The sequence below is a fragment of the Capsicum annuum genome, chromosome 1 (assembly GCF_002878395.1).
Source record: "Capsicum annuum cultivar UCD-10X-F1 chromosome 1, UCD10Xv1.1, whole genome shotgun sequence".
Classification (NCBI taxonomy): domain Eukaryota; kingdom Viridiplantae; phylum Streptophyta; class Magnoliopsida; order Solanales; family Solanaceae; genus Capsicum; species Capsicum annuum.
The window spans coordinates 46,886,528-46,902,735 of NC_061111.1; the positions used below are offsets into that span (position 1 = coordinate 46,886,528).

Here is a 16,208-nt window from a genome sequence, read left to right on the forward strand (position 1 = left end):
GTGATCTTTTCCTATTCCCTCTACTACCCTCCAGCAAGACAGGAAAATGGACTGAGGTCAACCTTAATAAAAGAGCTTGAATCACACCAGGTGTCGACTCTTCCCATGAAGTAGACACTAAGAATCTATCTAATCTAGACTTGGATTTGGACCAAGTGAAATAAGCTCCTATCACCGGTAAATCAATAAGATAATGGGTATCAATAAACTCCAAAAATTCCTCCATGGCCTTGGAAATAACCCTACACCCCAACCTCTTCCCCAGGAATTTAATATTATTAAAATCGCCCCAGCACTCAACGAATGTCCCATCTACCCAACCCCTCTCCTGCTTTTTCCCAAAAATCTTCTTTGAGGCCTCCCCCACAGGCCCGTATTCTCCGCCAATGGCCAATTGCTTCGCTCAAGAATTTGAAGCAACAGTCAAAGATATCTAGGAGTGTGGTCCTTGAATTAGTAACTTGTGGCGCATAAAAAAAAAGAGCTGAAAAACATGCAAAACCAGATCCTATCTAAAAGCTTAAACTGTTGGAGAAGAGACACTTTTATTTATTCTTTTTGACGTGCAGGTTTTGATTTTTTTTCCATTACAAAGCTCGTAGAGATTAATTTGACAATGTAGATAAGTCTTGCATACAGGTTCCTGCTTTAATACCAACAATCCCCTCACGTGTAGGTTGGATTTCTCATTTCTTTCCTTCAGCAAAGCACATGAAAATTCTTATGAGGAGACTTGGGCTCAAGACATCTTTCTGCTTTTAATATCACAAAAAGAAGTTGATCTGAGTCTAAATTAATTCCAAAAGTAAACTCATTAAGTGAGGATCTCGCTAGACCATTTAAGGAGACAACAACTCATCCCTCAATCAATGAGGAACTGTTAACAACCCTGCATGCCTAGGAGTGGATATCTGGAGTGTGAACTTAACAGAGGGAAGAAACATTTGGAAACCAAAAAATGGGATGGCTGAAACTTATTTCTTAGTAAGTTGAGGTACTCTGGTTGTCTAGCAAATTGCAAGCTTTTTTTACTATGAATTGGACGAGAACTATTTCATCTCTACTGAAAAGACGTTTTCTTCCTATAACAGCTTGAATTGATTATATTACGCTGCAACTTCATTAAGATGTGACACTTGAATTTAAAGACTCATTAGTACAACATATAGTCATTTGTATAGGAAAGAAGCACAATGAGAATTTATGGAAGCTGGACACAACTCCCATCAGAGGAGAGATGATTGCATCAGCTGAAAGCAAGCTTATCTAAGATAGTATATCAGTAAAACTTTTTCTTAGAAATCAAACCAATTTAACCAACATTAGAATGTACCTGGTAAATTGGCGGGTACATTAAATTCATACAAGCAGCGCATTTAAGCATCTCATGAACAGCACTATTAGATCCAGCTCCATGCTTCCCATCGATAACAGCTGTAGATTTTCTAAAGGGGGAATTAGTGAATTCAGCACTTTGTAGTGCAATACCATAATCAGTATATGCACTTCGGGAATCACCAATATCCTGGTAATTGCTGCCTCCGGGATCCATGGTATCTGTATAAACTAGTAGCGTTAACAATAATATATATCCTCCTCAAACCTAATTTTCTAGTTCTTCTGACGGCCCTGATCCTGCCACCAAAGGAAGCACAATTACAAATTGGAATGATATTAATCTATCGAAATGAATGGCAAAAGATCAACACATCAAACAGAATCGGTGAAAGATCTACATAAATGAAAAATCAGTAAAGCGACAGAAAGAAAGTTTATGCCACTACTAGTTAGAGCAGCCTATTTCAGTTAATGCAGGAGATCTAACACCAACCACTTGTATAGAAATTCATTGGTCAAGTCTTCGAAAGCTAACCAGAATGAAATTTTTTTAAAATATTTGTTTCGCAAGCCAAAATAACATAGAGATTTGCAGAGAGGAGGGCGGGGGGATGAGAACAGCAGAAGAGGAAGAAGTATAGTGAAACTATAAGATACATAATGAGATAACTAGTCCATGAACTTTTTGATTATCAGCATTCAAGATTAGCAAGTTGCACACATGCAGAACAGAAATTTATTTAATGTATCGTCTTTCAATAACTAGGTCTTATGTCAAATAATTGTTGTAATAAGATACTTGTTTAAGATCAAAATATTATTATTCATATTTTTGAACAAAGACTTTATTCACCAATCAACCTTTTTTTTTGTGAACAAACACATCTAATCACTGAAAACACTGCAAGAAGTAAAATTAAGATATAAATAATAGTTGCACATCGGTAACTTCTCTTTAGATCTAATAAAATCCTTGCAGTGCAAATAATGCGAAGCTATGCTAACCAAGGTGAAATTACTTACTTAGAACCATTTACTTCATTACTTAGAATTTTGTTCATCACTATTTGGAAACTTATAATCAATGTTACTTCCCGCTTAATATACCCTTACATTCCATGGCGAAGCGAAAAGAATACCAAGGTCTCATTTCGACTGTGCTATATATTTTCTTTTAAATAATGAACACAGTGGCCAAGGGTATACAAAAACCAAGTGATGTGCCTTTATGTAGCACTTTGGATTTGTCAATTTGAAGCCACACAGTTAAAATTTGATAGAAAGATGAAAACACGTCAGGAAACTGTAGCTTTGGCTAAGAGATGTATGTCGACTAGAGAACTATCTGTCACTCCCATGTCCCATGTAATGATCATAATTTTACTATAAATTGGATCCAAAGGTAGAGACAAATAAGGAATAAGAAGTGCCTTTTTTCAAGATACATTTTGAATTTCCTTGAGAATAAAAGTGCATGTCTTGGTGTTTTTTATCGAGGGATGCATTTGACCAATTCTCCAAGCTCAGTCGTAATTAGTTAGCCCAATATGAAAATATTTTAATATTTTAAGATATAATGAAAAGTACCAAGTTGCATTATTCCCTGTATCAAAGCAGCGAAAGAACACATTTGAATAGATCTCTACAATGAACACTTCGTTTGAAGTGAAAAGTGATGACCAATTTGGGGCAGAGGGAGAAAGAAGTTATTGAAGAGTGAGGTAAGGTTTCTCTATAGTAAAATAATCCTATTCTTGGAAATTCTCAATGGAAAGTAAACTAGTAATTCTAGGGTTTAAGGTATTATAAAAAATTACTCTTATGACGGTTCTTTTGGAAGAGAGTTCCGATGTAGCTGCTTTACTAATAATAAGTAATGGCACACTTAAAAAAGAAAGTGATGCCTAATAAGTAACGACTTAGTAAATAACTTACCTTGATCAAAAAGAAGTATAAAGACTTAGTATTATTATTTATCTCTATTTCAGGAACTCCTCATAAACTTTCATGCAGCTTCGCTCTTCCTTAGGGAAGTGAGAGCCATATGCTCAAAAGTTGTTTCAAATTATATGACTTTATTGAAGGACAGAAAGTTTAAAGCAAAACGAAAAGAGACAGAAAGCACTTCAAATAAGATAAAAGTCAAAGAGAGATTACAACCACAAACTTGCGATGATAGCCAAGTATTATCATCAACCAAGCCAATGCAAACTCACGTGCTAAGTACAAGGCGTAGTGATTTTGTTTGCTATCAGCAATAAACTGATGAATGAGAACTAGGTATACTCTGCGCGAGGTCTTAAACAAGAACTACTACGGCCTACTCCCCTTACTGAGAAGGCATAACTTTGATTGGACAAAATTTCAAAGAAACCTATAATACAAACCAATTTTATGACATAAATGTCCAAGAATTGAGTCTCTCGGTATTTTTCTTCCACTTCACTAAATTATCCACAAAGTAAATCTCCTACAGCTAAGTTCACGGACCGATCGTCACCAATTCCTTAATATCTAAATAATCAGAACTGTAAAAACAAAACCTATGGCAACCAAAACAGCACCCGTTGAAAACCCTAGCACCCGTTGAAAACCCTCGCACCCATTGAAAAGCCTAGCACCCTTTGAAAACCCTTTCACTGTATTTAAAATCTCTCTATAGTTTACTTATTCCCCCTCACAGAGTAGATTTACTTGTCAAAAAGGAGAGAGAACTTCATCCATTTAAATTCTTCCACCGAACTGGATGGATGATCAAAATCCCCTTGTTTGACATCTCGTTTCCAAATAACAAGATCTAAAAACTGAAAAAAAAATCCACATACATGATCAAAGAAATCTGAAAATCGAACAATTTAAAATGGAAAACAAACAATCTGTGGATCATGAGACGGGGGAAATAAACAATCACTTATTTCTACAATGTAAGTTCACAACTCAGATCTGGAACTTGTTTTTCAGCCTCACAAAGACAGTGGATCATGCCTGAACACAGCTGACCTGATTTGTGTTTCAATTTTTGAGTAAAGGTGTTAACTTCAGTGTGTTTAGCTGCTGTTTTTGTTCATTTATTTACATGGTTCAGCTGTAAGAGGATCTTTTAAGTTCTTTCAATTTGAATTTTTCATGTATTTTTTGCTGTTTTGTGTTTCAATTTTTGAACAAAGGTGTTAACTTTTGTGTGTTTAGCTGGCTCTTTTGGTCATTTGTTTACCTGGTTCTTTGAGTGAAATGTGGCAAAAGAAAAGGAGGTTTTGTCAGTTCTTTCTACTTGAATTGATTTTTGTTTTTCCTATTTACAATTAGCTGGACTGAGTTTTCCATGATTTTGCGGTACTTTCCAGTCGGTGCCTATAAACTTAGAGGGGAAAGAACAGTAATTGCTTACATGTTCAAAATGTACAAAAGGACAAACACACCCACTAAACATAAAAGTGTCTTTTTGCATAAGAATTCAAGACAGATGGAAAAGAGAGCAGTGCATAGAGAGAGGAAGATGGGCATCTACAGTTCACAAAGAAACAAACAACAAAAGGGATTTTATCAAAGTTAAGCAAGCAAAAGAACTGCATTCCCCATTGATATTATGGTGATCAAAATTTAATAAAATAAAATAAATTATATTTTCACATTAGCATAAAACTAAAAAAATGTACAAAACCAAACAAACCTACATAACAAAAAGACGAAAATTTTGCATAAAGATTCAAGAAAATAGAGAGCACAAGATGGGTGTCTAGCAGCATTTAACATTGACATGGTGATCAAAATTTTAAATAAATTTAAAAGGCAATTTTTTTTTATAACCATGGTGTTCGGGCCAGCTTTCGTGCATCTCAACTAAATCTACGGGATACCTGCCACCTTCCACTACTAGCAACAAAGATCAGTAACTTCGTCTACTAAGGTGACGACACATGGAAAGAATCACCTAGTGCTTTTTGTCTCCGCTGAAAAGAATCACCCACTAAGGCACTTCAAAAACTTAAATACGATAATTAGCTCAAAAGCAAAAAAGATTCAAAGATTGTCTTCAAATCTTCCTTCTTTTAACCTTTGATTCCTCTTCAAACAAAAAACATCTAACTTCTAGATAGGAGAAGTCAAAACCTGAAAGCTTTCAAACCACACAGATTATCAGCGACCCACAAACATAAACTTCAAATCAAGAATAAAAACCAATAAAACGAAACAACTTTGTCTTTTTCTTTTTACAAGTATTATACAAATCTAAGGTAACACGAGTCAGATTTCAAAATGGTAACAATCATATCATATAAATCTTCATAACAATAATAATAATAATAGCTATAATTATGACACCCCCTTATAGTTTACTGATTAAAATTTCACGTTAGTTTTCTTATTTTTATTGTGAACTCAAACACAATTTTGTGTGATTTTTTAATTAGTTCGTACTCACAGTTATGGAGTACATGTGCAACGCAAGTACCCAGAAATTAGTAAAGAAGAAAAGCACAAAAAGTGAATAATGGATAGAGAAAGGATCTCCACTGTATTGTTTGATAGAACCTTTCTATGAGAAAGGACTAAAACGAAAGGAACAAGAATGCCAAAATAGAGACAGGTCATAGAAAGCTTTCTCATAAAAAGAAACAAGATAAAAACCATGAACAGAAAATAAAAGGGACTAAACAAAAGGGTAAGAAAAGGCGGTGAGATGAACCAAAAAATCATTAAAAGCTTTCTCTTTGATTTACGTGTCCACCAAAACAGGCTATTTGTAGTTAACATTAAATCTAATAAAATAAAACTACTTAGTCTTTTTCTTTTACAAGTATTATACAAATCAAAGGTAACAAGAGTCTAAGATTTCAAAAGGATCACAATCAAATCACGTAAATCATCATAACAATAATAATAATGGTAACTACAATGAAGCCAAAAGTCACTCAACTTCATAGATTGATCATTGAAGTAGCTTTGTTGACCATATTTTTACACTATTGTATGAGACATTAGAGACATTTTAAGGAAGTTAATGATAGGCAATGTGCCTCTACGATTATTTCATCTTTTGAAACAGATATAAAACTTATATATATCGAAATTACAATAAAAGGAGGACTAAATGCAATAAAATTTCTCATTTTGAGTTAGATATATTAACATTTATCATCTTTAATTTTCTTATTTTTATTCTGAACTCAAACCCAATTTACGTGATTTTTTAATAGCTCGTTCTCACAATTATGGAGTACACGTGCAACGCACGTGCCCAGAAACTAGTAAACAAGAAAAGCAGAAAAAGTTAGCAAAGACCAGAATAAACATCCAAAGATCCGAAATTTGTTAGCCATTTTTAAGTGAAAGAAACCTCAATTCTTCACAAAAGAATATTTGTGCACTTTACTTTTTTTGCCAACTTTCGCAATTTTTCAATAACTTGGCAAATGCAATTCAAAAATATTAAATTTGATAATTAGCTCAAAAGCAAAAAAGACTCAAAGATTATCTTCAAATCTTCCTTTTGTTAACCTTTGATTCCTCTTCAAACAAAAAACATTGACTTCCAGCAAGGAAAAGTCAAAACATGAAAGTCCTTAAACGACAAAAACTATCAGCACCCCACAAACATAAACTTCAAATCAAGAATAAAAACCTAGAATTCAAACTAATTTTATGACACAAAGGTCCAATCTTTGTGAGCTCATAACAACTCTCTGAAACAAGAAAAGCACAAATATCATTAGCACCTACAAACACAAGCATCAAAAAAGCAAGCAAAATAATAGCAATACCTAACGGGAAAGAGAGCAAAACAAACCAAGAAAAGCAAAACGAAGATGAGATTTTGGAACAAAACGCCTGATAAATTCATCCCACTAAAACCTAAAGGGAAGAAAAATACTTCGAATTCATACAAAGTTTATGACACAAAGGTTCATTCTTTATGAGCTCAAAAACAACAAAGCACAAAAACTATCAACACCTCACTGGCGAAAATTCGAACCAAGACATAGAACATCAAATTCTAATGACAAAGAGAACAAAACTAATCCAGAAATCCGAATCAAGATGAGATTTTGTACCAAAAGTCCTGATTAATTCTTAAAAGCTTCATCATTAAAAAGAAAGATTTTGTACCAAAAGTCCTGATTAATTCTTAAAAGCTTCATCATTAAAAAGAAACAAGACAAAAGTCAAGGACAAAAAATTAAAGGGACTGAACATAAGGGTAAGAAAGGGCGGTGAGATGAATCAAAAAATCCTTTTGAGTTAATTATACAACCATTTATCATCTCACTTTTCTTATTTTTATTGTGAAATCAAACACAATTTTATTTGACTTTTTAATAGTTCGTACTCACAGTTATGGAGTACACGTACGACGCACGTGTGCAGAAACTAGTAAACAAGAAAAACACAAAAAGTTAGCCAAAACTAGAACTAACATCCAAAGATCTGAACTTTGTAAGCCATTTTTAAGAGAAAGAAAGCAAGAAAATAAATAACAATATCTAAAGGGAAAGAGAACAAAATTAACCAAGAAAAGCAAAACGGAGATGAGATTTTGGAACAAAAAGCCTGATAAATTCATCCCAGTAAAACCTAATGGAAAGAAAAAAAACCTAGAATTCAGACAAATTTCATAACACAAATGTCCAATCTTTATGAGGTCATAAAAACATCCAAAAACAAGAAAGCACAAAAACTATCAGCACCCCATAAGCAGAAACTTCAAACCAAGACATAAAACACCAAAATCTAAGGAAAAAAGAGAGCAAAACTAATCATGAAATCAAAATCAAGACGAGATTTTGTACCAAAAGCCTGATTAATTCATCCCATTCTATGAAAAGCAACCAAGAATTGGGTCGTCCGGATATGCTTCATCACAAAAAAAGAAACAAGACAAAAATCAAGAACATAAAATTAAATGAACTAAACAAAAGGGAAATAAAGGGCGATGAGATGAACCAAAAAGTCCTTAAAAGCTTTCTCCTTCTGAGTTAGATATATAACCATTTATCATCTTTACTTTTCTCATTATTATTGTGAACTCAAACACAAATTTATGTGATTTTTAAATAGTTCGTACTCACAGTTATGGAGTACACGTGCAACACACGTGCCCAGAAACTAGTAAACAAGAAAAGCACAAAAGGTTAGCCAAGACCAGAAGAAACATCCAAAGATCCGAACTTTGTTAGCCATTTTTAAGAGAAAGAAACATCAATCCTTGACAAGAATATTTCTGGACTCTTCACCTTTGCCAACTTCCCCAGTTTTCCAGTAACCTAGCAAAGGCAATTCAAAAAATTAAATGAGATAATTAGCTCAAAAGCAAAAGCCATAAAGATTATGAGCACCCCACAAACATAAACTTTAAATAAAGAATAAAAATTAGAACTCAAACTAATTTTATGGCTTTCTCCCTGATTTATGTGTGCACCAAAACAGGTTATTTGTATTTTTAACAGTAAATCTAATAAAACAAAGCTACTTTCTCTTTCTCTTTTTACAAGTATTATACAACTGTACGATAATAAGAGTCAAAGATTTCAAAAGGATCACAATCAAATCATATAAAGCTTCATAACAACAATAGTAATGGTAACTACAATTATGACACCCCCTATAGTTTACAGATTAAAATTTCACTTTATTCTTGTAAATAAATGATGCTCCATAAATACATAAGTGCACCAACTTTACTTAAAACGTGGTACTCTCTAACCATTTTCATGAGATCAAAATTGATCTTTCTTTATGTTAAGCGATCTTGTAACCATTGGGTATTCAATAGAATCACTTCATAACCTTTTAAATCTTTTAAGGATTTTCATATAACCTTTGTCATCTAGCTAAACATGACAACAATTCATTATATTTATTCAAGTTTTTCTATATTGCCAGATTGAAACAAACTTAATTTAATCCACCACAGGAGAACACATCTCCATATAATGAGGCCAGGAAGTTTGTGAAAAACCTTTATTCCCCTAGGCACAAGCCGTACTTTATCTCTCGCGGTCTTATTTCTCATTTTACCTTCCGAATATGAAGTGATCAAAAACCGTGAACGAAAGAACACTTGACTTGATCGAGTTAGATTAAGATGTATTAAATAACCCAGCTACGCTTAGCAATCACATAGTCAATGTTAAGGTCACAAGCAAAAAAAGAACAACTCTATGCACAAAGCACTAGGTGGGAATATACTGGGTTTGTTGTTGTTGTTGTCTATGCACGAAGCACCTTATGTTTCTTCAGCATCCAAGAAAAAAACCACACTCTAAAGAGGTATAATGTAAACAGTCTTATCTAGACACATTAACAGGTCTAATAACGATAAAAAATGTTCCAACTTTGTGGTTGCACAATCGTTGAACAAAAGGATTGCAATAATACCTATTTAGTGTACAACTCATTAACAGCCAGATAGAGTCGCCATGCATACAACTCATTACCTGCATACCTATAGTAGAACAAAGTTTATCAGATGGTGGCATGGCTGGATCTAACATAGAAAGTATGGGTTTAGCAGTAATCGATAGTTTTAGTCCAAACCATGCGCTAGTGTCACAAAATCCACTGAATCTATACATATAATAAACTTCAAATCTAGAACAATCAAACTTCAAATTTTGAATAAGCCTCGAGATGGTAGAGCAGAACCAACATCTGGTTCGTGTTACATACACGTATCCTTCCGCATTTAAATTCATTACGTAATAGGACGTAATGAGAAATTTGGAATCGATGACCACCAAAATTTAAGTATAACAAAGTTTCATGTTACGTAATGAGACATTTTGGCATAGATGAACACCAAAATTTGTGTATAACGAAGGTAAGAACAGCGTAATGGGGGTACAACCATCACAGAGAAAGGAGTCTCCAATGCAAAATTAGAGCCTGATTGCCTTTGTTGAATGCATTTCTCTGATTTTGATGCGGCATTTCTTCTTTGCAGAGGACAAAATCATGGTAGAAACAAATCAACTTATCCAGGTCCTGGAGAAGTAACATAGGTGACTATTCCGATGTTCCATCTGCATTCCAGTGTTGGGACAAGCAAAGTACATTTCCTTCCAAGAAGGTAAGGAATTTTCTTTTAGCAAAATTTTGCCAGATCGTAAATGCTTCCACAATTAGCAAGTAGTTGAAGCCACTTCAACAGTTGATGGTTCTGCAGGATTTTTTTGCAGTAGAGTCGTTCAATTTCCTCTTCTTCTAATTACAGGGCTGCTTATTGGAGGTGAGGTCAGCAGTGGAAACACTTTTTGAAACAGTAAAGCCAGCAACTTCAAAATCATGGGATCTGTTTGGGAGTATTGCATTACAAACGATGACAACGCCATCATATGTCCAGACATCTAATTTAGCCTCTCCCATTAGTCCAATGGCGAACCAACCGAGACCAGAAGCAGCAATATCAACAGAACTTGAATCCCACATATTCCCACACACATGAAATTCCCCCTTCAACCATTTCCCTAGCTCCTCAAGTCGTCCCTCTCCAATCGGCGGCTGACAAAATGAGAAAAAAAACAATATAGCATTTAATCATATCAAATCAATGAGGCAAAAGGTCAAGGCACAGAAGCAACTAAATCAGGTATCTACATCTGATGGGCGATCAGGGTTATCAAAAGCGAAACGCACAAAAAAGCTCTAAGGTCTGGTAGAGCTTTAAGTTCAAATAAAGAATACGATTTTAATGAAAAAAGGCAGAGAAGTAGTACAATTATATATGGTTATTCCAAGACTAATAATAATAAGCATGAATAACCAAATATATGGACAAAAAAACTGAAAAAAGATTACAATATAGTGAAATATCAATTATTTAGAGCCGCATCTTCAGAAATGCTTATTGGCATGGGAAGCTATGTTTTGGAGCCTTGATGAGAACCTAAAGCGCACATTGGGGAAGCGCTCACATGTTTTGCGCCTGAAGCGGGCTTAAGCGCGCCTTTGACAACCTTGCCAGGGACTTTTGAGTTTTGAGTTAGTAGCCAAACAATATAGGAATACTTCTACAAAATGTATAACTGAAGCATTTGAAGAATTCGGCACTGCTAGAGGGCCTTTTACGTTTTATGAACCTAAGCCATATAGAAAACTATGCTTCACCACCAATTCTCAAAGGCTATGAAAGAAAAACAAATGAAAGCGGCAAAAGTATCTTCAGACAACTGAATGAACGATTCAGCAGAGATATCTAGAGAAACTATGGTAATTTGACTCAGATTTCATATGCTTTGACTCCTCTAACAAAATCCACGGGGTACGTACCAGTCTCGTGCCACCTCCCACCAGCAACAAATATCAACATATATCATATAACTCTATCCACTGATGCTAGAACAGACAGAAAGAAAAAATATACACAATTTTATCACTTGCAACACAAATCAAACCAACAAAAGAAATCAAGAAAAACATAAAAATGGCATAAAATTCAAATACTTATATACAAATAAAATTCAAGAATTTATGAAACATAAAAAGATTGGACCTTTTTGCATGTAAATGGATAAGCAAGAAAATAGACACAATCAGTATTTCCCTTAACAGCTTCTTCTTCTTCTTTAGCCATTTCCATTCCCATTGCCGGTGCCAGAGCCACCGTCGACGGCGGCGGCAGCGGTAGTGGTGGCGGCATTGAGCCAACCATAACTGAAGTGGGTTTTCTTTCTTTTTACAAGAATCTTGAATGGTGGATCTAGAATTCTTGTATACAATGAGTGTATATCATGTATACAAATGGTGTAAGTGAGACTCATATATAGTGTGAAGTGACGACAAATAGCGGCTTTAAGTAGTTATGTTAATTTGCCTCTTTTTGCTTCTTGTTACTATCAATTTTGTCATTTTTGTACAAATGTTACACTTGTTTGTTATACATAGTTTTGAACCTTTGTTTTTAGTTTAGACAGTAATAATATCTTTTCTTTTGATGTAAGTAATAAGGTTTATGTATATTTTGTGTTATACTTTTTATTTAATGTTTAAAGTGTATCGAAAATAATATTTTTACTTCTGGTGTAGCAATAAGGTTTATATATATTTTGGATTACTAGTGTAACGACGCGTGCCCTGCACGTGCCTTGCATGTGTAACCTTTGATTATTTAAAATTAGACGATTTTGTCATTTTTGTACAAATATTACACTTATTTGTTATACATAGATTTTAAACTTTCTTATACTTAGTTTAGAGCGTATCGAAAATAATGTCTTTACTTCTGAGGTAAGTAATAAGGTTTATGTATAGTTTGTGTTATACTTTTTATTTAAAGTTTAGACTGTATCGAAAATAATGTGTTTTCTTTTGGTGTAGCAACACAGAGTGGAAGTGATGTAGGAATCATCATGCATGTGCAACTTTTAAAATTTGCTAATGTGGTATTAGTGGTCATTTAATGAATTGCTAGTCACAAAATGTTATATCATATATGGTATATTTTACACGTCCATAGGAGTATATTTAGACAGATAAACCATGCAACCAGAACCGCTACCCATATCTACTAAAGTTGGGCTTAATAGGAGCAAGTAACTTGGAGGCAACAACCAGAATAAGACATCTTTTGATCATGGAAATGCCAGGTCCGATAACACATTGTCTTGCCCACAGAGTTCCAAACATACCATCATTTTTTAGAAACTACGAGGAATCTGAAGGATATTCTAAGACTATTGACAACCTTAAATTTCATTACGAAAGAGATTATTTCAAACACCCAATTCCCTACAACAATCCCATCCAATAATGATATTCAGTGGCACAGACCTTGAGCAAAACTTTCAAAATCTTTCAACTTAACACTCAAAGTTCACGACAGAAGCAAAGCCAGCGTCAAGCTCAAAGAGATTCCACATACTAAATTCAAAGACAATAAATTACCATTTTCTGTCATCAATAGTTTTTTTTTCTTTTCTGCAACTAAACTAAATTTACACCAACAGCAGAGCATCCAATTCCTAAAGAAAATAGTACCTGCAGCTGACACCCGAAATGTCCTTCCAGCATTGTGCTGACGTTCTCTGTCCTCCCCATATGAAGTGGAATCAGTGGAGATGTCCAAATTGTAACATACACAGAACAACAGATAATTCCACATCCAACCACTTGAGCCCACCAACAAATAATGAAATTGTGAGATTTCAAAGTGGATGATGCAAACCAAACTAGAGAAAGCAGGCTCTTCAAGTGCAGTTCTGCACATGAGCATTGGCAGACACGCAAGCAACCGAAACAGTCACATCTTCACGAGCATTTTACAGGTTAATAATCCAATCTCTGGTAATATTATTCCAGGGCATACCTTGCCATTAGATTTTCTAACGCTTCGAAGCTCCACAAAAAGCATTTTGCTTGAAAAAAATCTTTATACAAAATGGAAAAACGTAAAACACACTTTTGTAAGGTAAGTAAGTTCAGTAGAAACAATCATAAGGGAATCATATATAGTTGATTGAAACATATTACAAGCAATGATAAACACTACACGGGGGAACTTGAGCCAGTATACCACCTCAAAAATGAGAAAGAAATAATGAATCATACTAAAGTTACTTCCTTTCTTAACCTTTAGTTATCGGTTAGTAACACTCAGTGCAAAGATTGGATAAGACTAAGATGAGCAAAACAAGATGGACTCAGTAAATTTTCATATATTTGTATTTGATCGTAAGAAACTATTCAAGGAAAAAAGTGATAAATATCCAAATCTCTAGTAGTTGATTTCTCCCAAAGAAGATAAACAAACAGCAACACTCAAAATTGGAAGTGAAGGGCAATAGAAAGAAAGCTTTTGCGGCAAAATAACTCATTGCTTAAGGAGTCTGGAGGAGAACTATGAACCTTGATTCGATATGTCCTTGGCTTTAACTCTTTACTTATATGAACTAGCTTCTGCTCTTCCCTAGTCAACCTCGTCAAAATCTGTTACGGATATAAAAGTCCTGGAGTATCAAAGAACTTGGCATTCCTTGGAAGTACCCCTTCTACCCTCCGTATCCCTAACGTAGTCCCTGGCACCGGTGCCTCTGTTAAATGACTTGCATTCCCACCAGAGCACTACCCTATTGCATTGATCAACGCGTTCTTTCCCGCATTTGTGCTCCTACGGCCCAAATATGCCCTCTTGGCCCAGCCAATCCCGCTACATCATCAACTAAATTCTTCACTCCCCAATGCCTCACTGCACTAACCATAAGTACACTTGTCAATTTAATCGCCCCACCCTCTCTTGTCCTCGTTCTAACCCAATGTTCAAGCCTAGTAGGTGACAATGAGCTAGGTAAAAGGTGACAATGAGCTAGGTAAAAGATCAATCTTTGCAACTACCAATACTATTCTAGGTACATTCCCCGATTTTCCCTCCTTCCACGCAGGCAAATTCTCTTCAATAGTCCTAGAAACTAACTGAGCTTCTTTCCTAGGAAACAACAGCCCTCGTCCCACTACTCGACATCAACCTCCTACCAACAGCATGATCAAAATCAAAATTAGGCAACAAATTCTCCACACTAGGGTCCTTAACCTTCTCATAAAGCCTTAAACTGTGACACCTAGCACAAACAACTGGTTTTTCAACATTTTCTTGATTTTCATCCTCATTCATCAAACCCCTTTTGAGGGAAAATGAAATTTCTGGCTCATCAAGTATTGGATTCTTGTGAATGGGTGTTTTATAATTAGTGCCTTTAAAACAAGGCTTGATGAAATACCCTGGTTGTTTTTGGTCAAAATCTTGCATTTTAACACCACAACCACGGAAAACAACATCAAAAGGTTGTACAAACAACATAAAAAATGGATTCCTCAAAATTCCCACCTCTAGAAAGTGATAAAGATTGAATCTTTGAAGGTGCTGAGGGGTTTCTGAAGCTAAACAAGAAAGGTGGGACAAGGGTTTTAGCAGGGTTTAAGGTATCAAACATGTTGAAGAGTTGGGTATTGGATTTTTGTGTGTAAATGGTGAGAGGGAAAGTGGAAGAAGTAGTTTTTTAAGCTTTGATGGAGAAAGTGAAGGGGCTAGAGATTGTTGTTTGGTTGTTTTTTCAGTTAAACTACCCCTTTGTTTGGATGATGGTTTCCATGCTATGGTATAGTTTTGATTGTTTCTCAAAGAGGAGTCACAACTCATTTAACACTTAAATTTAACTTCCATTTATTTACCTCTTTAACAACTTTTAAATAAATTAAATTCCCCCAATAACTAGCATGGCCAAAAAAAAAAAAATGAGTGAATTTTTTTTAAAAGACCACTTTATTGCTATTATTATTATTATTATTATTATTATTATTATTATTATTATTATTATTATTATTATTATTATTATTATTATTATTATTATTATTATTATTATTATACATACATACACACACACACACATATATATATATATATAACATTAAAAAAACATGTCTTCATAGAAGACATTTTCATCTTCTTCATCACTCCCCTTCCCCAACCCCACGCCCACCCCACCCCACCTCCAACACTCCATTTCTTCATCTTCTTCATACACCCACCTCATTTCTTCGTAATTCTCTTCCTATCAAGTCCTAATTAATCCAAAATTTTATTTTCGACAATCAAAAAAGGTTCAAGATTGATGAACAAATTTGATTCTTGGCCAAGAATTTCATGTCATGTGAATATCATCTATGTCATTTTCGAATTTCGGACTGTTTATGCCATTTCTGTAGACATTTTTGAGTAAGAAATTGAAAATTTAGGAGTTTTAAAATTTTGGGTTTTGGTTAATGTGAAATAATTTGGATTTGAGATTTTGTGTATTGATGTGTTTTTGTGATCATGTACTTGTATTTAGTTCATTGATGGATTTGCTCAAGCTAATTCAAGTTAATTTTGCATTTGATGA

General features: G+C 34.5%; 1 protein-coding gene and 1 pseudogene across 1 annotated transcript in view; both read right to left on the reverse strand.

Annotated features, from left to right (window-relative positions):
* LOC107875148 (E3 ubiquitin-protein ligase SINAT2) overlaps window positions 1–8,095 on the reverse strand; it is a 21,614-nt gene extending 13,519 nt beyond the window's left edge. The window contains exons 1-2 of the mRNA XM_047396646.1: window positions 4,339–8,095; window positions 1,334–1,635 (exon numbers count right to left, since the gene is read on the reverse strand). Coding sequence (XP_047252602.1) covers window positions 1,334–1,552 — 219 coding nt within the window. The 5' untranslated portion in view covers window positions 1,553–1,635; window positions 4,339–8,095. The remainder of the gene's footprint in view (window positions 1–1,333; window positions 1,636–4,338) is intronic.
* A 181-nt stretch (window positions 8,096–8,276) lies between these two features.
* LOC107847834 lies at window positions 8,277–15,466 on the reverse strand (annotated as a pseudogene).
* Window positions 15,467–16,208: the final 742 nt, after the last annotated feature.